The 24059-nt window shown below is 40.6% G+C and overlaps 1 protein-coding gene across 3 annotated transcripts in view; it reads right to left on the reverse strand.

Moving 5' to 3' along the window:
• Positions 1-24059, reverse strand: part of LOC125466732 (matrix remodeling-associated protein 8-like) — a 65724-nt gene that overhangs the window by 40334 nt on the left and 1331 nt on the right. For all 3 annotated transcript variants that reach the window (XM_048561666.2, XM_048561667.2, XM_048561665.2), the window contains exons 2-3: positions 4889-4915; positions 3742-4047 (exon numbers count right to left, since the gene is read on the reverse strand). In XM_048561666.2, the coding sequence (XP_048417623.2) occupies positions 3742-4047; positions 4889-4915 (333 nt within the window). The remainder of the gene's footprint in view (positions 1-3741; positions 4048-4888; positions 4916-24059) is intronic.

Consider the following 24059-nt stretch of genomic DNA (forward strand, 5'->3'; position numbering starts at 1 on the left):
CTGGTTCCAGAGGGACCATATGTTTACTCATGTCCTTACTTCAAATGCTTTATTTCAAGTTACTGATTTTAATATCTTGACTTAAAATTCATGCACTAAACAATCTGCAAAGCTAAGAAAATCCCTTTCTAAACCTAAGATCAGACGCACCAGATGAAAAAAAAGACATTCCACAAATTACATGGACTTTCAGACTGAAGTTCTAGTGCATGTGCCTTTAGATAGCAGTTTGGATACAGCTTTGGAAATACAAGCATGTGGTGATACAAGAAATTGGAATATTACCCATTTGGGCTTGATGTCAAACAATGCCAGAACAATTTTAAGAAGTAATATCCTGAAGGCATGAGTCTGGGGTGTGAATGAATAATCTCCACTTGTTTAGCTAAGTACAGCTCCAACAACACTCAAGAAGCTTGACTGATACCCCATTCACCCCTCATGCACATTGGAAGCAGTGTATACCACTGGGAAAGTGAACTGCAGCAACTCACGCAGGTTCTTACAACAATAAATCTTCCAAATCGGTATCTTCAATCACCTAGAAGTTGGAGGCAGAATCAGGGGAACACACCAAACTGTAAGTCCTCCTCTAAGCTATTCAGTAATTAATAAACTAAATCTTTCTGGTCATTCAAGACAGCCTAGTTAGCTGACTCTTCGTAAAAGACAAGTTCATTTGGCTTTGGGAGAAAAGATATACACAAGGAAAGAGATCATTATTCAAATTAATCTTGTCGCAACCAACCAAGGAGGCATGTGAATAACTTTAAGGGTGTTTTAACCATTTGGAGTATCCTGGCTAGAAGCATAACAAATTGGGAAACCTTGCCTGAGATCTGGTCATAAGAGTACCAAGGATTGACGTGTAGATGAAGAAGAGGAGGGGACCTAGGGCAGGTTTTTTTGAGATGCTGGAAGTAATGGTGCAGGTGTGAACAGAGGAAGACATTGCAGGAGGCGTTTTAACTGCATCGAGAGGGGAAACAGTGAGACCAAGCAATGACTAATCCGCTCAGATAGGTAACAGAACAAAAGGCATTGGAAAAGGATGCTGTGGTTAGTCATATCAAAAGCTAAAGGCAAGTTCAGGAAGATGAGAAAAGGTAGAGCATTGTGGTCAGAGTTAGAGAGGGTATTATTTGTAACTCTAACTGGGGCTTCTTCAGTGGCCAGCCAGGGTCGGAAACATAACTGATTATATTCAAACACAGAGTTGCAGGAAGGAAGGCACGCGTTTGGGAGAAAGCAAGATGTTCAAGGTCTTTAGAAAGAAATCAAATTTGGTTATTAAAGATTAATGCCAACTTCAGATGAGTTAAGGATGGGTCTTGAGTGGGAAGAAAAGGTAATAGTCATTTTTAAATGGACGGTAACATTATCTATATGAGGGAACTGTTTACGATGTCAACTAGAATTGAACCGGGAAGGCAAATCACAGAGTCATACAGCACAGAAACAGACCCTTCAGTCCATGCCAAATATAATCCAAAAATAAACTAGTCCCACCTGCCTGCTCCTGGCGCATATCACTTCAAACCTTTCCTATTCATGTACTTATCTAAGTGTCTTTTAAATGCTGCAACTGTGCCTGCATCCACCACTTTCTCAGGAAGTTCATTCCACATGCGAACCACCCTCTGTGCCAAAAGATTGCTCCTCATGTCTTTTTAAAATCTCTCTACTCTCACTTCAAAAATATGTCTATCATGTCTTAAAATCACTCATCTAGGGAAAAGACACCTACCATTAACCCAGTCTATACCTCTTATGACTTTATAGATCTCTATAAGGTCAACATCGTACACTCTAGTGGAAAACATCCCAGCCTATCCAACCTTTCTTTATAATTCAATCCTTCCATGCATGGCAACATTCTGGTAAATCTCTTCTGAACCCTCTCCAGCTTAATAATATCCTTCCTATAGTCAGAGTTATGTTAGAATCGGGTTGAAGGGAGGAAGTGGACATGATAAGTTAGCACAGTGCAAGAGGGAAGACAGGCGATAAACAAGAGAAATTCATAACAATGGAACACTGAGCCGCAGTTTGGCATTGTAGACAAAAGAAAGATAGATTATCTCTATTGCAGTGACATAGAAGTCTTTCAGCTCCATGCACTTGTTAAAGGCGAAGGAGGGGGCCAAAAGATGATGGTTTAAAGAAGGTTTTGGTAATGGAAAAAAGAAGTCTAGGATAATTATTTTGTTTCCAGGATAATCCTGAAAGAATGTGTGGTTTTAGCAAAGGGCAGTTCAGCCTGAAAATGTTTGATGTGTTCCTGCAAAATCCAGTGATAAATGGCTACATCAGTGGTGCGCTAATAGAAAAGCAATTTGATTGAGCACCAAAAACAAGCAGCAGTGCAGTATAAATTTCTCAGAGTTGGCCATGCAAAACCAGGAAGAGCAAATCAGAATGGAAAACAGCCATTTATTTTCTGGGGGGAGGGGTCCAAGCTCATACCAAACTACTAGCTTTAAATGTCTTGAGGGAAATGAACTTGGTGTGTCTGACTGTGCAGATTCTGTTTCGTGTGAATAAAGCAGAAATCAACCAGTGTTATTTGACAGTAAGTTAAACATTTTATTTAGCATTTTAATGAAACTGGTTGAACAGGAAATAGAAGAATTTACACTGGTGTGGTATAAATTGCTGGAGTCAAATTTTTGGCCAGTGTCAAAAGTTTTACTCAAAATCTTAACCCTTTCTGTATGTAATCACAGAAATATGTGTTGTAGGTACCAAATGGAGAAATTTCGAATGAGTAGATGATTATCAGCTTGATGAACATAAATTTCAAAAGAATTCTTGAATATCATCAATTTATAAACATATTTTGTTATATATGCTAGTGGACGTTTATGATTTATCTGTCCTTTACTAAACATCACTAATGACTTTAATTCATCTTCTAGATTCCTGCTTTCTGGCCACAAACTTGGTATCATTGTAAACTATGACATTCCACTTGCACCAAATCAGTGATAAATATGAACAAAGGTCACATGTCAAATGCCCAAAACAGACATAATACTGTGGATCACTGCTTATACTTCTTTTAATGTATTATCTAATTTACATCCTCCATTTTTTTACAAGAATCCTTCCCATAGCCACAAATCTCTGAAAGTACCATATCAAGGCCCTACTGTAAGTCCAAATATTTCACACCAATCTACCCATTGTGTGGCATTCTAAGATGTTCCAATAAATATTAGATGGTACTTGTCTTTGCTGAATTCCTGTTTAGATATTAAGTCCATGTTGACTTGAAATTCTTGCTTTCTTCTCATCACTTACTCTTGTCCTTTGATGATGTGCCCAGTTTTTTTTCTACCATAGATAAACAAATTGATCTGCAATTCAAGATCCCATGTCTGGCCTTAACTGAAACATTATTCTGATAAGAAACTACGCCAATTTTAGTCATGAATCTCCTATTTCTCTTCATTTCCTTAAACATCCTTTAATATTTTAGTTGAGGGCCACCTTGCTCCACTGACAGTACTTCTCTAACGATTCATACTCCTTTATCTACTTTATTCTACAAATGGTGCCATTGTACCTCAGCATATTCTACAGGCATATTCTGTACCCTACCTTATTCAATAGGCAGTGTCATTATATCTCCCTAGACGATATGAAAAGTGTCTCTTTACGGCAATCTATTTTACAGCTGTGCCAATTACAATAAGTAAAATTTCCCAATATAAAAACGGGAAGGCAGTTTGCTCTTACCTTTTATCACTAAAGAGAAGTTTCCACTGGAGAATGCAGAAGTTGACATCAGTACTCTCCCTTGATTGTAGCTGTTATAGAGCCGATGGTCCCCTGCTGAGAACATATCAAGCACACGATCGACCTTGTATTCACCGTTGATTGAGAACCAGTCCCAATGTGCCACACGTTGGCGGTCATTCAAACGATCCTGGGTCCAAACTATTCGTTGACTGTAGCACTGTAATACCACTTCTGACCCAATGGGGGCAGATATGTTTTGATATGCCACCACAACGCTATCTGGGTTCATTGCATTTGCAGGAACTAGAAAGAGAAGTAATATTTCATTGATTACTTCACTATTATCACACACATGTAGAGATTGATGTAGAAATTTGTCTTGAGTAGTGGGACAAAATGGATCGGCTGTCTACTTGCAAATAAATTAAGCAGCAGGCAATCAATTTGGTAGTACCACCAGACACAAATTTTTAGCCCACGTGAAGCTTCCTGAACTGGGGTTTGGAACCCTAAATGGGGCAGTGAGCTAAAATTTGTTGTTACCAGCTCTAAAGCAGTTAATAACTGATCTTGAGTTCCAACGAAGTAATAGCAGTTGTGCTTCCTCTCCATTAGGTTTTTTCTCTCACTGTACGCCCCCACACACCCAACCAACACTCAAAGGTCTCCCTCCTCAAGCTCATTATGGGATCATAATGGGAAATGTTTGAGAAGCTAGGTCCTAGATGGTTGAGTTCTAATGTTGGGCATTGGACTTAAAATCTTAACTTTGCTTTTTTTTTCCCACAGATGCTGCCAGACCTGCTGAGTTTTGCTGGCAATTTCTGTTTTTATCCCAAATGGCTGAGTTGTGTCTTGTCAAAACTAGAACTTGCAATCATAAGTACATCAGGCAAGATGTTCTACACTTACTTCAATGAATCCGCAAAGGATTCCATGCAAAATGCTCATTTGTGTTTCCTCTCCAGCTGCTGGCAAAACTGCTGTGTATTGCTAGCACTTTGACAATGAAACTAGTTTTCCAAAGAAATTGTTTTTATCAAGTAGTAAGCTACAGAAATATTCAGTATGTTGCCACAGAACCAAAAATGTTCACTCCTTGATTATTTAGAAAGAAAGACTTGTGTAATAAGAAATTGCTTACCATTAGTGTAGGCAGCAGCAAATTTCACTATAAAGGAAGGAACAAAAAAGATTAGAATGTTTTTATTGAAAAACTTCATACACGGCTTTAGAGTTGAGGGCTCGTTTTATGAAAGTATAGTTTAAGGTATAATTTTGAATATCCTAACATGATTGTTTGTCTTAATCACACTACTGCTAAACTATTTCTGTCATTTAGTTCAATATTTTCACCAAACCTACAGACCACATACAAACCAACGAGATGTTTAAGTTGAGGAATGATATATTAGCTTGTTAGAAGTTGCATAAGTTTAGTAATTTAAATAGCAGTCAATTATAAACCAAATTTTATTTGTTGAAGGGAATCTGCATAAAAGAAAGACACCATTTCCTCCTACCATTGAGTGTGCATGAGCTTGAAGAAGGAAATTGGCATAAGGGTATATGATTTTAAAAAATTGCTGAAATGTAGACTGTTCCAAAGAACACCTAGTTCTTGCCATATGTAGCATCCATGTTTTTGGAATATACATGAAGTTATGATGTGATACTAATTGACTCTGATGAACATTCCAAATAGAATTGCACTAGCAGAACTGTTACAGTTGGAAATATAATGACGATATGATTAGCAATGTGTGATGAGTTTTACTTAACTTAAAATGACAATAAAGGTAGGACTGTTGCAGAGGTATATAGATTGTGATCCTGTAAAAATGGCAGGTGTGATCCAGATGTGGAAATCGAGGAACAATAGATCCAGTTTTTTGTCAGTAGAGGAAACGGAGTGAGCCCTTACTGGAGAGGACAATCAGAGTAGGTGTTATTAGAACATCAATATCCAAGTGAGGAAGACAAACACTCCTAAGTATCATGGGTATCATAATCAATAAGGTAAAAATGAGAGTCCCAAAATATAACTGTTGGAAGAAACTGGTAGTAACCATGCTTGCTTGTGGATGGATCCATACACAACACTGAAGGAGATGGGAGAACATTATCTCTGAATAATCTATGAGACCGTTAATATTTCTGCTGTTCACCCTGTTCTTTTGATCAATCTATATATCAAGAATAAATTATTAACCAATTGACAGCTGTGTTACATTTTGAAACCTTGGGCCAGATTTCATCATTGACTCAGTAAGCACAAGTCAGGTCAGTTTCCAACACATAATTTCCAAGCTCTGAAGAAACTCGTGCACATATGTAATTTTCGACCCAGGGAGTCAGGGCAGGCTAGAGTCAAGGCCACCATCTTTAGAAGAAAGCCCTAGGTGGAAATGGATGCCAAATCCAGGATAGAAGACCTGCTTTCCTTCTCTGGGGTACCAGCTCAGACTGAGATCAGTACTTGTGCGACCCCCACCCCCATCATCATTTTCCAAATTTGCTCCATATTCCCATGCCTTCTCTAAACCACATACAGCAGGCATTCTTTGTTTTTATTTTTATACGCATGAGCATTTCATTCATCTATTGAAACTTGACTTGGAAAACATTGCTCTTCTTAAGAGGTCCTAAAAATGGTCAAACTAAATAAAAAGCACTACTTTCAATTAGGTTTTAGAACACAGCCAAGCATATAGAAAGGGATTCCACTGCACAACTGTATATTCAAAACTCTAGTGCTTAATACATTAGTGCCTTTGAAGTTCACAAATAGATGAAAGGTTCAACAGATAGGCTTACAATCAAAGAAGTTAGGCATCTGTTCAGCCATTTCAAAGGCTCAATATTTACTTGTATTTCAAAATTAATGCAAAAAATGCGCCATATGTCACAGAAATGGAGATAGGTTGTCCTTAGTGATGGTGTAGATGTCTGGTAGGAAGCCCATCTTACGATCAAATAATATCACCAAGGTAACAGTCAACCTGGTTCAACCTCAGATGTACTTTTGAGGGGATTGGGGTCAGTGGCAAGGAAACAGAGTTTGTGATAGGATCTAAAAACCACAGGTTCCACTCTTTTACTATAAAATTGAAGAAAATTCCTGCTAACCTGTACTGGGTGTCAGACAAGTAGACAGTTTACAGACGGTGGTGGGATCAAGAGAAATAAAGGAAACGAGCTACTTACCAGAAACATATGTAAATGGAAAGTGACACCATGATTTTGGATGTTGATACTAAGGAGCAGGACACAAATGAGAAAAAGTAGGGGCCAAGAATAATAGCCTCAGGGAATCTTAAAGACAATAGTGCAGGAATGAAAAGGGAATCAGTTGCAATGCAGATAATTATCAGGCTATGGCAGGAGAGAGAGAAATGAAACTGGCAAGTGCAGTTCCAACCAGGAGGACAATAGTTGTGGCTTTGGAGTAGAACTTAGTACTCAACCATGGCAAAAGTTACATGCAGGTCGAGGAAGATAAGGTGAGTCAGAGGATGTGGAGTCTGTGTGGGTGGAGTTGAGGAACCGCGAAGACAAAAAAAACCGTAATGGGAGGTATGTACAGACCTCCTAACAGTGATCGGTACCAGGGGTGCAAGATGCACCGGGAAATAGATAGGGCATGTCAGAAAGGCAAGGTCATGGTGATCATGGGGGACTTCAATAGGCAGGTAGACTGTGTGAATAATGTTGCCAGTGGATCCAAAGAAAGGGGATTCATGGAATGTTTACAGGATGGCTTTTTGGAACAGCTTGAGATTGAGCCCACAAGGCAACAGGCTGTTCTGGACTTAGTGTTATGTAATGAGCCTGACTTTATAAAAGATCTTAAAGTAAGGGAACACTTAGGAGGCTGCGATCATAATATGGTAGAGTTCAGTCTGCAATTTGAAAGAGAGAAGGCAAAATCGGATGTAATGGTGTTACTGTTAAATAAAGGTAATTACAGGGGCATGAGAGAGGAAAATCGACTGGAAGCAGAGTCTAGCGGGGAAGGCAGTAGACCAACAATGGCAGGAGTTTCTGGGTGTAATTGGGGACACAGTACAGGGGTTCATCCCAAAGAAAAGAAACATTATCCGGTGGCGGATTAGACAGCCATGGCTGACAAAGGAAGTCAGGAAATATATCAAAGAAAAAGAGACAGCCTATAAAGTGGCCAAGAGCGCTGGGAAATCAGAAGATTGGGAAGGCTACAAAAACGTGCAGAGGATAACAAAGAGAGAAATAAGGAAAGAGAGGATCAAATATGAATGTAGGCCAGCTAGTAATATTAGAAATGATACTAAAATTTTCTTTCAATACATAAGAAACAAACGAGAGGCAAAAGTAGGCATTGGGCTGCTCCACATTGATGCTGGAAGGCTAGTGATGGGAGATAAGGAAATAGCTGAAGAACTTAATAAGTACTTTGCGTCAGTCTTCACAGTGAGTAGTATCCCAACAATAAAGGAGAGTCAGGGGGCAGAGTTGAGTATGCTAGGCATTACAAAAGAGAAAGTGCTAGAAAAGCTGAAAGGTCTAAAAATTGATAAATCTCCTGGCCCCGATGGGCTACATCCTAGAGTTCTGAGGGAGGTGCCTGACGAAATAGTGGAGGCTTTGGTTGTGATCTTTCAAAAGTCACTGGAGTCAGGGAAAGTCCCAGATGACTGAAAAATCGCTGTTGTAACCCCCTTGTTTAAGAAAGGATCAAGACAAAAGATGGAAAATTATAAGCCGATTAGCCTAACCTTGGTTGTTGGTAAAATTCTAGAATCCATTGTTAAGGATGAGATTTCTAAATTCTTGGAAGTGCAGGGTCAGATTAGAACAAGTCAGCATGGATTTAGTGAAGGGAGGTCATGCCTGACAAACCTGTTAGAATTCTTTGAAGAGGTACAAGTAGGTTAGACCAGGGAAATCCAGTGGATGTTATCTATCTAGACTTCCAAAAGGCCTTTGATAAGGTGCCTCACGGGAGGCTGCTGAGTAAGGTGAGGGCCCATGGTGTTCGAAGTGAGCTACTGGCTTGGATTGAGGATTGGCTGTCTGACAGAAGGCAGAGAGTTGGGATAAAAGGCTCTTTTTCAGAATGGCAACCAGGACAAGTGGTGTCCCGCAGGGTTCAGTGTTGGGGCTGCAGCTGTTCACTTTATTTATTAATGATCTGGATGAAGGGACTGGGGGCATTCTGGCGAAGTTTGCCAATGATATGAAGATAGGTGGACACGGAGGTAGTACTGAGGAGGTGGGGAAGCTGCAGAAGGATTTAGACAGTTTAAGAGAGTGGTCCAGGAAATGGCTGATGAAATTCAATGTGAGCAAATGCGAGGTCTTGCACTTTGGAAAAAAGAATATAGGTATGAACTATTTTCTAAACGGTGAGAAAATTCGTAAAGCAGAAGTACAAAGGGATCTGGGAGTGTTGGTCCAAGATTCTCTAAACGTTAACTTGCAGGTAGAGTGTGTGATTAAGAAGGCGAATGTAATGTTGTCATTTATCTCAAGAGGGTTGGAATATGAAAGCAGCGATGTGCTTCTGAGACTTTATAAAGGTCTAGTTAGGCCCCATTTAGAATACTGTGTCCAATTTTGGGCCCCACACCTCAGGAAGGACATACTGGCGCTGGAGTGTGTCCAGCGGAGATTCACACGGATGATCCCTGGAATGCTAGATTTAACGTATGATGAACGGCTGAGGATCCTGGGATTGTGTTCATTAGAGTTTAGAAGGTTGAGGGGAGATTTAATAGAAACTTACAAGATATTGTATGGCTCAGAAAGGGTGGACACTGGGAAGTTGTTTCCATTAGGCAGGGAGACTAGGACCCATGGGCACAGCCTTAGAATTAGAGGGGGTAAATTTAAAACGGAAATGAAGAGGCATTTCTTCAGCCAGAGAGTGGTGGGCCCGTGGAATTCATTGCCACGGAGTGCAGTGGAGGCTGGGCTGTTAAATGTCTTCAAGGCAGAGATTGACAAATTCTTGATCTCACAAGGAATTAAGGGCTATGGGGAGAGTGCAGGGAAGTGGAGTTGGAATGCCCATCAGCCATGATTAAATGGCGGTGTGGACTCGATGGGCCAAATGGCCTTACTTCCACTCCTATGTCTTATGGTTTTATGGGTTGTTTACCTTTATCATATTCAACTAAGCTGTTATTTGCAACTTTGGTAAATGTAGACTCAACAAAGAATTCCAAGAAAGTTGTGTTCAACAACTTTCGAAAAGCAAGATAGGCTCCAGATGGGTTTGTAGTTTGCAAGGAAAAAGAGGTCAAGGGTTGTTGTTTGAGAAGTGTGATGACAACAGATTTCAAGCTGCAGAGGCTACAATCTTAGGAGGCCAACCATTAAGTATTTCAGCTAACGCAAAAGTCAGGAAAGGAAGTTCAGTGATCAGTAATTTAGTCGGAACAGGTCTAGAATTTACAAGTGATGTCTCATCAACACAGTGAGCTCAAAGAAGATTTGAAAAGTTGGTACAGAAACAAGACAAAAGAAGTAAATTCAGGCTCAGGAAAAGAGCAGGACCCAGTGTGCTTTGGGAATGGAAGGGAGCAGTACAGGCAACTGTTTGAATGATCATGCTCCTTATAAAAATGAATTCCACAATCTAACTACTATTGTAACATGGAGGAGGCAGAGGGAGTTGTTATAAGATGATAATACTGGTGGGTAAAAGGAGTAATGTGTTATTTTCGTTCTCCCAAATGGTCTTTGAATAAACAGAGTATAATTCAATAATGTCCTGATTGGTCTTGTCAGATCTGGCAATGAATGCTGAATCTAGTTGATTGTTAAATACATTCAAATTGATGCTTTCTAGGTTTAAAGAAGCTAATATAAGATCTACATTGGTGGACTAAGAAGGAGTTATAGTTCTAATGAGACAAAGGCATCAAAGGTAATGGAAAGGTGTCATTATAGAATCAATATCTGTTCAGTATCATGTTGGACTAAAGGTCAAAAGGCTAGTTGCTAGGAGTTTGAGAGTCTAGAGGTTAATGACTTGTCAAAACATTTTCCGGGGTTGGACTCGGAAAGAAAGAGATTTGATTTGATTCATTGTTGTCATGTATACTGAGATCTTATGTGCTTTACAGACAGGGTACAACTTTACCGTGCCAAGAAGGTGCAGAGAGAGATCAACATTAACATTAAACAGTTCCATTGAAAAGTCTGATAACAGCAGGGAGGAAGCTGTTTTTGAATACGTTTATATGTGTATATAAACTTTTATATCTTCTGTCCAATGGAAGAGGTTAGGAGACAATATAACCGGTATAGGAGGGATCTTTAGTCATGTTGGTTGTTTTCCCCAGCAATGGGAATTATTGAAATTATTGAAGAAGTCAATGGATGGGAGGCTGATTTGCATGGTGTTCTGGGCTTCGTTCACAACTCTCTGTCATTTCTTTCACAGTCTTGGGAAGAGCAGCTGCCAAACTACACTGTGATGCATCCAGATAAGATGCTTTCTGTGGTGCATATTTCTATGAAAATTTGTCAGTGTCTTATGGACATGCTGAATTTCCTTAGCCTCCACATGAAGTAGAGACATTGCTGTGCTTTTTTGACCACAGTGGTTTTTTAAAAATTCATCTCTGGGATATGGGTGTCACTGGCTGATCAGCATTTATTGTCTGTCCCTAGTTGCCTTTGAGTGGGTGGTGGTGAACTGCCTTCTTGAACTGAAGTCCACCTGCTGTGGGTCGATGCACAATTCCATTAGGGAGGGAATTCCAGGATTTTGACAATGACAGTAAAGGAATGGTGATATAATGGTGAGTGGCTTGGAGAGGAACTTGAAGGTGGTGGTGTTACCAGGCACCTGCTGCGCTTGTCCTTCCGGAGGAAGTGGCCATGGGTTTAGAAAGTGCTACCTAAGGACCTTTGGTGAATTTGTAGATAGTACACACTGCTGCTACTGAGCATTGGTAGTTGAGGGAGTGGATGCGTATGGATGTCATGCCAATCAAATGGGCTGTTTTGTCCTGAATGTCTTTTCTGTTTAGTGTAGTTGGAGCTACAGTCATCCAAGAAAGTTGGAAGTATTCCATCACACTCTTGACTTCTGCCTTGTAGATGGTGGCCAGGCTTTGGGGAGTCAGCTCATGAGTTCCTTGCCTCAGTATTCCTAGCCTCTGACCTAGTCTTGTGTGTATGTGGTGAGTCTATTTGAGTTTCTGGTCAATGATAAGCCCTAGGATGTTGATAATGGAGGATTTGATGATGGTAACACCATTGAATGTCAAGGAGCAGGGGTTAGATTATCTGTTATTGGCTGGCATTTGTGTGGCATGAATGTTACTTGCAAATTGCCAACCCAAGCCTGGGTACTGTCTAGATCTTGTTGCATTTGAACATGGACTGCTTCATTGTCTTAGTTGCAAATGGTGAACATTGTGCAATCATCAGCAAGCATCCCACTTCTGACCTTATGATGAAAGAAAGGTCATTGATAAAGCAGCTGAAGATGGTTGGGCTGAGGGCACTACCCTGAGGAACTCCTGCTGAAATGTCCTTGAGTTAGGATGACTGACCTCCAACAACCATGACCATCTTCTTATGTGCTAGAGAAGAGTCCAACCCCAGACAGTATGCCCCTGATACCCACTGATTTCAGTTTGCTAGAGTTCTAGGGTTCCTTGGTGTCACATTTGATCGAATACAGTCTAGATGTCAAGAACTGTCACTCTCACCTCACCTCTGGAATTCAGTCCTTTTGCCCATGTTTGAACCAAGACTGTAATGAGGCCAGGAGGTCAGTGGCCCTGGCAGAACCCAACCCAACCCAACTCGGTAGACCAGGACAGATTGTTGGAAATTATCACCCCCAGAAACTTGACGCTCTTGACTATCTCCACCTCAGCACCATTGATGCAGGCAGGGTTTGCCCTCCACTCTGCTTCCTGAAGTCAATGACCAGCTTCCTTATTTTGTTGATGTTGATAGAGAGATTGATGTCTTTATACCATGCTGTTAAGCACTCTGTCTCCTTCCTGTACTCCATCTCATTGTTACCTGAGATCCAATGTACAACAGTGGTGTCATCAGCAAACTTGTAAATACAGTTGGTGCAGAATTTGGCCATACAATTGTGTGTGTATAAGAACTATAGCAGGGAACTGAGTACACAGCCTAGTGGGACACTGGTGTTGAGGATTATTTAGAGGAGGTGTTGTCGTCTTTCCCACATGACTGCAGTCTGTTGGTCAGGAAATCAAGAATCCAGTTACATAGAGAGTAACAGAGACCCTAAGTCCCAGAGTTTGGAGATGCGTTTGTTTGGAATTGTGGTGTTGAAGGCGAAGCTGTAGTCAATAAGTAGCAATGGTCAAGGATGTTTGAACCTTAGGTAGGACAGGAGGCGTTTTGGTGGAATTTTGATAGCATATTCTTGAGTTGGCCTGGTTGAAGTCACCGGCTATGATGAACAAGGCTTTGAGATATTCCGTCTCAAGGCTGTTTGTAGCATTGTATGCTTCATCAAGTATAGTCTTCACTTCCACATGGGGTGGGATGTAGACTTCTGCCAGGATAGTGGAAGTGAACTCATGTGGCAAGTACTAAGGATGGCATTCCCCTGTTAAATGTTCTAGGTCTGGGGAGCAGTGACTCACAGGATTATCATGTCTGAACACCAGGAGTTGTTGACTAGGAGGCAAACCCTACCACTCTGTGCCCTCGTGTTATAATACTCAGTCAGTCAGGTATAGCAAGAGTGAGCCACATCTCTGCAAAACAGAGTATACAGGAGTCCCTCAATTCTCTTTGGGAAGTGAGCCTAGGTTTACAGACATCCATTTTGTTCTAAACAGCTTGGACATTTGCTAGGAGTATGCTGGGGAGAGGGTCTTGAAACCTCAGAGTTTCAGTCTCACATGAAGTCCAGCCATTCTGCTCATCCAGCCCAGACATTGCTGAGTGAAGTCAGCTGCTCCTAATGGTAAGTGAGTGTTCCTGATGGGGTCTGGAGCTCCAGTCAAGCTCTTAAACACTCAGGGGAGTCCTGTAATTGATCTAGTCAATTTCAGGCATCAGCGTGGGAAGAACGCAGCTCCAGGAGGTAACTGAGTGCTTAGGGATTAATGGTGGAAAGCAATGCAAGAAAATGATCAGTCTTTATTATATTGAGACATTACTGATAAGAATATGGAGGCAGAATGAAAAGGTGAGATCGTGGCACGCTTGCCTTCATTACTGAGACCTTTGACTGTTGAGTTGGGACGTCATGTTGAGTTTGTACAGGACAGTGGTGAGGCCTCTTCTGGAGTACTGTGTGCGGTTCTGGTTGCCCTGCTATAGTAAGGATATTATTAAAAGAGTTCAGAAAAGATTTACCCAGATGTTGCCAGAATGGAGAATTTCAGTTATAAAAATAGCTTGGGAAGGTTGGGACATTTTTTGTTGGAGCGGAGGAACTTGAGGGGTGTCCTTATAGAGGTTTATAAAATCATGAGGGGCATAGATAAGATGAACAGCAACAGTCTTTTCCCGAGGGTGGGAGAGTTCAAAATGAGGAGGCATATTTTTAAAGTGAAATGCGAAAGTTTTAAAAAGGACATGAAGGGCAACGTTTTTATACAGAGAGTGGTTAGTGTGTGGAATGAACTGCCAGAGGGAGTGGTGGATGCAGGTACAGTTACAACATTTAAAAGACATCTGGATAAGTACATGAATAGGAAAGGTTTGGAGGGATATGGGCCAAATGCAGCTAGAAGGAACTAGTTTAGTTTGGGAATACAGTCAGCATAGATTATTTGGGCCCAAGAGTCTGTTTCCATACAGTATGAGTATGGCTCTACATTAAGGGACAGATTGGGTAAATAGGATAGTAAGCTCTGAGGTGAAAAGAACAGGAAATGTCGAGATAGAGGTGATGGGTGAAATAACCAAGGATAAGAAATTGTCCAGCACAGAAGACTGGAAGAAAAGCAGACAGAAAATTTCAGGGAAAAATTGAGTGATAGATAAGTGGAAGGATGTTAAATGAGAGGTGTAAAAAGTGGAGCAAGGTGGAAATCTCAAAAGGGAAGTTACCAAAGGAGCAATATTTCCTCTAAACTGCATGGTTGCTTAGGTAGTTGCTGTTGTACGTAGACCTCGGACCTGCAGAATAAAACAGGGAACGCTGTAAAGGAGTAGGGATAGATCAGTGTGAGACTTAGAGGTAAGTGCATCAATGCCACAATGGCATGAGTGGAACCAATGGTAGAAGGTATAACCAAAATGGACAGGAACACTGACAGCAGATGTGGGGCAAAGTTTAGAGAATCAGAAGTATGAGTGATCAGAAAGTGGCGGGAATTTGGTGAGATTAGTCCACAGTAAACACACATCTAGGAAGACATGGAGACAGAATATGGTAGGGTAGTTAAGAAGCAACAACAAGTCCCTCAAAGGGCCTTTCTCCAGGTGACTAAAAATCATAAAGGGATGCCACAGTAATGATTCTGTGAAATTAGAGTAGTGAGGGTCAATTATCAGAGGGCAAAAGACAGAAAAAAGCACAACAGCAAGCAGGTGGAAGGTGAAAAGGGCAGAAAACATGATAGGAGCAGGCGTAGGTCAATTTGCCCATTGAGTCTGCTCTACTAACAAAATCAAGTAAATCTGAATGGGCTTTTAATTCCACTTCCCTACCTGCAACTCCCTACTTGTAAACCAAAATCAACCTAAATGACAGCAGGCAGAATTAGAAGTGACAGACAGATCCAGAGCAGTAGGAAATGTATATCCCATCAGTACATCCACTCCTAAAAACAAGAACATACACATTCCCATCCCCATATCCTTGTCCTCATAATAAACACTGTAATCTTCCTCTAATCCTCAGAATAACATTACACTTTTCCCGTTCACATAGTTACATTGTATTCATTGAAGGTAAGTGGCATTACAACTCTCAGATGGCACTTGCCATCAAAACAAGTGATTAATTCTTTCCAATTTATCAATGCTGTGCACTATCGAGTTACTATCTACACAGTCCATTCCCAAATCATAACATGTGATCAACCAATATCAATACGCACATGATTTAAGGCATTGTCCAAATGGCCGTGATTTAGAATTAAGAGATGCTCACTGATTTCAATATCAACACAGTGTGACTTATCCTGTGCATGTATTGTCCACATATTAATACTGCATTTTTGTGGAGAAGATTCTGGGTTAAAGTCCACTCCAATGACTTGAACAAAAAGAAGAAAACTGAGTCTGGCACTACCAGTAGAGTGCTGAAGGAGTGCTGTACTGTCATAAGAACATAAGAGACAGAAGGAGGAAACGAACCCTTGAACTTGCCCCACCATTCAATATGATCATAGTTGAACTTCTGCCTTAAACTTTACTTTCCTATCCACTTCCCTCAATTTGTAAAAATCTGTCCTTCTCGCCTCTACAAGTGCCATGTTTCCATTGAGATGTAAGGTCTCATGTGCCCTTTTAAGTAGGTATAAAATATCTCATGGCACTATTTGGTTGAGAGCAAGGGATTCCTATTGGTGTCCTGGTCAATATTTATCATCAAATTAATATCACAAAAAACGATCTGGCCATTATCACAACGCTGTTTGTGAGAACTGGCTGTGTTCATATTGGTTGTCATATTCTTACATTACTAGAGTGACTACACTTCAGAAATAGTTTTTTTTGGCTGGAGAGAAAGCTGGGATTACTTGTGGTCATAAAATGCTGTGCAAATGTAGGTCTTTCTTTTCTGTTCCATGGGTGTTGGAACAATGGATAATAAAGATTATTACCTTTTCTTGGAAACCACAAAGGTATAATACTTGACAGACAAATGGGGGTTCTTAGAATACAGCGCTAGTATCCCTACCTCTAGGCTTGAAGAACCAGATTTAAATCCCATTTGCATCAGACATGTGTCATAACAGTTTGACTAAAAATAATCTACTTGACAGCAGGAGGAGGCTCTTGAGGCACAGTGGTAGTGTCCCTACATCCAAGCCAGGAGAGCTAGATTCAAATCACACTGTTTCAGAGATGTTTAATACCATCCATGAACAGGTTGATTGGAAAATATCCACTCAACAGCAGGGAAGGATTATCTACCATGGTAGGTTTAAGGCAGCCAGGAATGTAACAACAGCAATGAGTGGAATTTAATTTATCTGCATTAGTAGACTGTTCCTGTAACTGTAACAAATTTGGCAGCAGAAAATCAAAGTGACGAGTTTTAATTGCAAAAAAAAACAAATGGGTTTATGTCAGATGGTGTGTTAAAAAATTTAAATCGAACACATCTCAAGCCTATCACTTCATATAAAAAGGTGCGGACAACCATCATTCATTCCCCTTTGTGTGATAGTAATTTATGCCATCAGATTGTCTGTGCATATAATCAGAGTATTGATTTTGTGGTCAAGTGATATAAACTGGCTTGAGACAATAGCACTTCTTATTCTAAGATCAGCACAGAAAAGTCATTCGGGATCAAGGTCCTCAGAGGGAAAACATCTTGCCCTAAATGAACGATGGTTATTCACACATTTTTATGATAAGGAAGTTCCCTCCCACCTTCTTTGTTGGATGTCAAGTTTGCAGACACCATGTCTGGGGCACCAATTATATCTACGTCTCCGTATATATCCAGATAATATTGTTAATTTCATAAATGATATGTTAAATCCTGATGTTTCTTCTGAGGAAGGGTCACCTGACCTGAAACATTAATTTCGATTTTTCTTTACAGCTCAGACCTGCTGAGTTTTTCCAGCAATTTCTGTTTTTGTTCCTGATGTTTCTTCAATGGAAGATCATGCAAAGGGCTATTTGCATGTTAGTGTCTTTCCAGAGGCATAACCAGACAAGTAGTTCATCCCTGGCCATACAGATATCACAAGTGAAGTCACCTGTCCTTTGGACTCCATTTTGCCAAGGCAGTTTGTCCACATTCTGCGCTTGTTTAAAAGTTCACATCACCCTCAGACATTCACAGGATTATGACGTGACTATAACAAACTAATGTGTGTGCTCCTGTGTCACATGAAGAGTGATGGAATGGGAACAGCATTTGAGTCCTTTTCTATACTACCGGATATGTTTTTACCAGCTGGCTTCTCTCTCTTTATGCAGTATGCATACATCTGTGGTTGATTCCAATTGTTTCTAATTATTGTAGGTATAATATAGTTTCCAATCTGGGCCTTCCCCAGTTTATTGGAGGTACACAATTATATCTGAACCAAACTGACTCAATTGATTAGAGGCATAGCATTATGTCTCTCACCAAATGGCCCCTGCTATTTTGAGGTTAGCCATTTAAGGATTATCACAAGCTTTACCACCATTGTCTGTCAAGACAAAAAATGGATCATCACTTCAAAAGTAACTGGCTAAAAGTATCAACCATAGAAAACCCACTGACCATCAGTGAATGCTTATACAGTTTTTGAATAGCTCTTCAGATCCACCAGATCAGCACAGATATTCTATCAGTGATACAGCACATTCCTTCAAGTCGATCATCAATTCCACAAAATGATCACAGCTCTCAGGTACAACAGCTATATCTTTAATGGCCACATTCAGCTCTCATGAGAGTCATTTGAAAACTGTAATTTTATAATCAAATAAATGCTGAAGAAAAAAGTGATTTTCAAAGAGACTCAGAGTGGAAGTCATGTCCCATGTTTCTCTCTTGTCCTAAAGGCACAGTTTATTCAGGTTCAGTCTTCTCTTTTCTTAAAGATGCTGATTCTCACTGAGATTCAGATTTACACAACCTCATAATACCTTAGTACAGAAGCAAGTTGCCATTCTTCATCCAAGAGTCCAAACAGAAGTATTAGGAGGGTGTTGGATATTCCCACTGCAGTGCAGTTCTTGGAACTGACTTCTTTTAGATAAGATGCTAAACTGAGGCCCAGTTTGGTATACTAAGCAGATCCAAAGATACCACAGCACTATTTTGCAAAGAGTAGAATGATTCTCCCCTGTGTTCTGGCCGCTACTTTATCCTTCAACCATTATTAAATGCAGATATTTGGTTATTAATCATATTGCCATCTAATGGACGTTGCTGTATGCAAAAGATCTGCTGCTTTTCATTTATTACACTTAACGTTTTCCATTGGCTATAAAGCACTTCTGGACATCCCTGCTCTTGAAAGGCACAATATATGAGCAAGGGCAGAATCCTTGCCATTTTTCAACTAGTTGTGTGTTGTAGTGAATTTGGTGGTGTAATTCTTACCACAAGGAGGAGTGAAGTTTATCACCGTATATTAGCAACCTGACCACTTGAATTGTCTTTTAAGCCCTCGGAGTGAAAATCAATCCCAACTTCCATGACAACTTACCACATGCTGTTACTGGAGAAACTGGCCACTCACCAAAAATCCTGGAATTCACTAGTATCCCTGATGCCCATGCTATCTGAAAAGGTCACAATGTGCAAATGGACAAGCATCATCAGTCCAGATTTGCCCTACATTGTTTTGACTTATGTCCCAGATATGGCAAAGAGGGTAAATCATCACCCTGTTTTGTGGGCATGGTCCTGGACCTCCTGCTGCTCAGGATAATGCAACTGTGGGACTTCCTTTCACCCCAGGACCAGCAGTGGCAACAATAACACCAAAACATACCAGCCTGGTCCAAGGCTGACACAAGTTTTGGAGCAGTCTCAGCCTTCTGGAGAAATGCCTAACACTCTCACTCTCTCTCTCTCCCTTACTATACTAGCTTCCAACCAAGCTGACACTCCACTATTTTCACTAATGCATGCAAAATTTTCCCCACTCATCCACCCAAAACTTCAATACCAATAACCGTGCATGACCTCTGTGCTACTTATTCATTCAGGAAATCTTTCCACCTGAACAACAATAAAGCTGTGCCACCCACTCAGCCTGGACTGGTATTGGAAACTGCACTTGATTTACTGTGCTGGATCCTCTGAGTGAAGGCTATCCCTTTGACTGGGTTGAGGCCTGTTGACCACCATGGCATGGCAAACCACAGCAACCAAACTGTCTAGGCTTTGTGTCTGTGCTAAATGGCACACAAGACAGTAGTAATTTGAGCCAGGTTTCTCTGGCCAAGGAGGCAAAATGAAAAAAGTTAAGGCAACAAAAGGAAGGGATGCTGCATGCATATAGGTAGTCTCATAGTGAATGAGCTTTATGACAGTGAGTTCATGAGTTGGGTGTGTGTTCGTGAACATTAATTGTCCTTGCTGCATCATTGTAATGATAGTTGCTGGTGAAACCCAATGTGAATCACTGAAGTGCAAAAACATCCTGAGAGTGGACTGGAGATGTGCCATGAAGGTTCAGAGGCTGGCACATATCAGATGCCAGTGTCTGTGGACATGGGATGCATATGGCTGGTGCCCATAGAGCATGTCAGAGATAATGGTGTCAGTGTCTAACTTGGAGTTCTTTTACAGGAAGCAGAGAATAGAATGCGCCAAGGTTTCCCTGTTGAGCATTCCCAACTGCCGGTTTGTATGGTGAATTTGTAAGATCATAAGATAAAAAGCCGTTCAACAAGCGATATGAATGTTAATTGGGAACTTGCTGCTCCCTAGTACGACTGCTTAAGCAAATGGAAAGTCGTGGCAAGATGGTCTTGAGACAGCCATCCCACCCAATTCTACTGCTCATCTTGCCATAGCCCACATTGTTCATAGCCTAGAAAGATTCTGTCCCTCTGTCTTTTCTCTGCTTCCCTCAGAGTGATTTTGAAAATACTGCCATGTTTTGTTGAATATTCTGAAGTGGGGTTGGAGAAACTGATTAAATATATCCTGAACAGCTTCCAGTATGTTGTGAAAGTTAGTGTTTTAAGTCAAAATGTCAATTTGAGATATCTGACAAGAGTGGAAATAATGGTGGGAATTTTCTCAACCTACTAGGGATGTCGTAACATTAATGACCATGTCTAGAGGTCCTTCAATTGGATTAGTTTATTTTCTGCCTGACATTTGGCCTTGTCTGAACAGTCATTTCTTGATACAGTTAATTACAAATGCCCAAATATATTCTCTCTTCCCTCCTCCGTTAGCCTTATTGAAATTAAGATCCATCAAATTGTTCTGCACCCCAAGATATTCTTTTCCAGATCTCCCTCACCTCCTCCTCTAGACCTTTAAAACTCCAAGCTTCTGGCCCCTACTTCCTACTTGTCAAGAACCTTAGTCTGGATCAGTGGTTTTACCCTCGATGATTTTAAACATGATACGTGATTGTGCTCAAAGACTTCCAAAGGACCAATGCTGAAAGAAGGTTTTGCTGTAGTACTGAACCAAATGGACTAGATTTAATCCCAGATCCAAGTTGAGTTAGCTCAACAAAGCAACTGAATTGCCACACTGACTGCCATACTTTTGAATTAGAGCAAGGAAAGACAGCTAATGCTCTTCTCCTGAATTACTATTCATTGATATTTGCTCTTCAAAATATTTGATGTTGTACAAGGACAAGGTAAATTTTGGCCATCACATCAGGTTGCATTTCTTGGTTCTACATGGATAGATTTTGAAGTGGCTGAGGAAATTTTTTTTAAAAACTCAAACTGGTGTGGCACTTCAATGCAATTCCATCTCTAAGCATTTTCCTGGAGGCCATTTCTGTCCACCACTGATTACTTAATCCAGTAGCAGCAAGATACCAATGAGGTCTTATTAAGTCCCCATCTAGGGTTACATTACCAAAGCTACAATGGTGGATGGGCTCCCTCCGAGGCTGAAATTCGGTTGTGACTTGGAGATGGGCTCCTAGCAGCAGGCTAGGAGAGCAGGGCAAGCCACCCTTAAATTTCCTACCCACTTCCTGTTCCACAGTTGCCGGAGAACCACAGCTCAGATCACTGAGCAACGTCTGGAGACAGGTTTAACCCTCTGCATTGATAGCATGGCACCTGTGGTCACACAGCAATAATTAGAATCACAGGATCCATACAGTGCAGATAGAAGTCACAGACCATCGAGTCTGCACCAACCCTTCAGACAGCATTCCAACATATCCCAATAATCCTACATTTATCATAGTTAACCTACACATCCTAGAACACAATGGGGCAATTTAACATGTCCAATCCACCTAACCTGCACATCTTTGGACTGTGGAAGGTAACTAAAGTACCTGGAGGAAACCCACACACACATGAGGAGAATGTGCAAATTCCACAAAGAGAGTCACCCAAGGCTATAACTGAACCCAGGTCCCTGAGGCAGAAGGGTTAACCATGTCACCGGGAACACTCCTATCTTTGTGCTCTCAACCAACATCAACAGTGCTCACATAAGAAAGAATCTCCAGTGGGGTTGCCAACTGCATTTTACTGCAGGTTCTTCTAGTTCACTGGTCCATTTCCTCAAATGGATGGGGTCCAGTGGGCAACTTCTTAATTGGTTCTCTCCAGGAAGATTGCAATGAACATTACACCATGCATTAAAGACAGGTCAATGGAGTCAAGACAAAGATCAAACTTAATTTACTTAAATAGTAGAACAGATTCTACAATTGGAGCTATTTCATTCCATTCCTATGTTCCAATAAGAGGGCAAAATGTTTTTATGACCTTTTGGCAGATAGAGCAGCAGTAAGTGGAGGAGAACTGCAGTAGAGGTTAGCAACAGCTGTTTTGAATTAACAAGGAATTTGGAGCTATGCAGAGTCAGGAACTTCAGGGTCACATGAGCTTGCTCTTGAACAGACAGAAGAGAAAAACAGTAAAAAAAACATTTAAAATATCATCTGGGGAGCACCTGCCAGGAAGTGAGTAACTAACCAGGGCACAATATTAGTGAAAGGCATTGGAGTAAATCTGGAACAAGTGATGCAACAGGGTCAGTGAAAATAACAGAAAAAAGATTATTTTATTGGTCAAGCATAGGAGCAAGGAATGTTCAATGTCATGAAGAATCAGAAAATTCAAACATCTTTCAAAATGTTCTTAAAACAAAATAACCAACATAATCAAACCATCCCATACAAAACAAAAATGCACAGACAGGAAGGTGTTGCTTACAGGATAGCACAAACTCTTGGTTCTGTTAGATATGGGATAATTCACAGAAAGGATATACTAAATACAGTTCATCACAAATATTCAAGCATGTTTATACACATAATAAAAATATTACAAGTCCTAGCAAACTACTCAACCTGAGGGACAATCACAACTTTGCCTAGTCTTGTTTCGTCTCACATCCACACATAGTTTCCAGTAGGGATCATCAGCCCTGGGTACCTGATGGGAACTTATTATCCTCGATGACTAACTCCATTGTTTTTTTGAATGTTGGATTCTAATGCCACTCTCCTCTTTCACCAAATCTATTGTCATTTGCCTCATTCTCTCTGATTCTAACCCCAGTCTCTCTTAATGTCTCTAATTCTAATGTGGATTTGTAAAAATACAACACATCTAATTATCTTTACAACACTTACATGCTTGTAGAAACAAAATTATGATAGCAAAAGTCTCAGTGTTTCAGGAACTATTAGTGTAACATCAGGTTTTTTTTAAGAGTACAAGTACAATAAATTACGGTGAATCTGAAAGGTTTATATTAAGGAATCACCTGATTTTGTCTACTTCTTTTAATGCACAAAGTGTCAGAACTATCAGAGTACACCCTGGAATGTGTAATTTACAGCAGTTGCGGATTAGGGGATTTCATGGTGCATCTGTTCCTGTCATCTCTTTGTATTTATAAACAATGTACAAGTTTCCACAAGTGCATCCTAATTTATTATGGGGTGAATTTAACCATGCACCTCTGGCCAAAACTGGGTGGGCAGTTAAAATCATCTGTAGAATTGCCTGCTCCAAATCCACTCTTTCCTGCAGATGCTAACTTTAGCATGTATTCTGAACACATGAAAAAGACCTTCAGGATGCCTCTTTAAATATGGCATCCTCAGGGCTTAACTATTATAATGCTGTGATAGCCAGCATGAAGGAGCTGGAAGAGGTCGAAAAAGTCAGTTTTTAGTTTGTTTTATGGTTTCCCTGTGAAGCCAGCAAGAATACAAAGTGCTCCTTCCATGTCCTGGTTTCACCCCTTCCCTGACCACGAGTCCTCTTATCTATTTAGATGAGGATCTTTCCTTCAGTGATCTGACAACCACTGCTGCCTAGCCAGGAGCTGCTTCCTGGCAGTTTGGATGGGAGACTAATGAGGGCTATGCAGATAAAATTTTATGAATCTCCACTTATCAAGATCAGCAGACAATTGACCTCCAGTTAAAATCAAAGTTTTAGTCTTTTCCGCCCACTGTCAGTACATAGCTTGATTAACTGTCCTTCAAGTGCAAGTCTCAACAATG

This window comes from Stegostoma tigrinum, chromosome 28, assembly GCF_030684315.1.
Source record: "Stegostoma tigrinum isolate sSteTig4 chromosome 28, sSteTig4.hap1, whole genome shotgun sequence".
In the NCBI taxonomy this organism is placed as follows: Eukaryota; Metazoa; Chordata; class Chondrichthyes; order Orectolobiformes; family Stegostomatidae; genus Stegostoma; species Stegostoma tigrinum.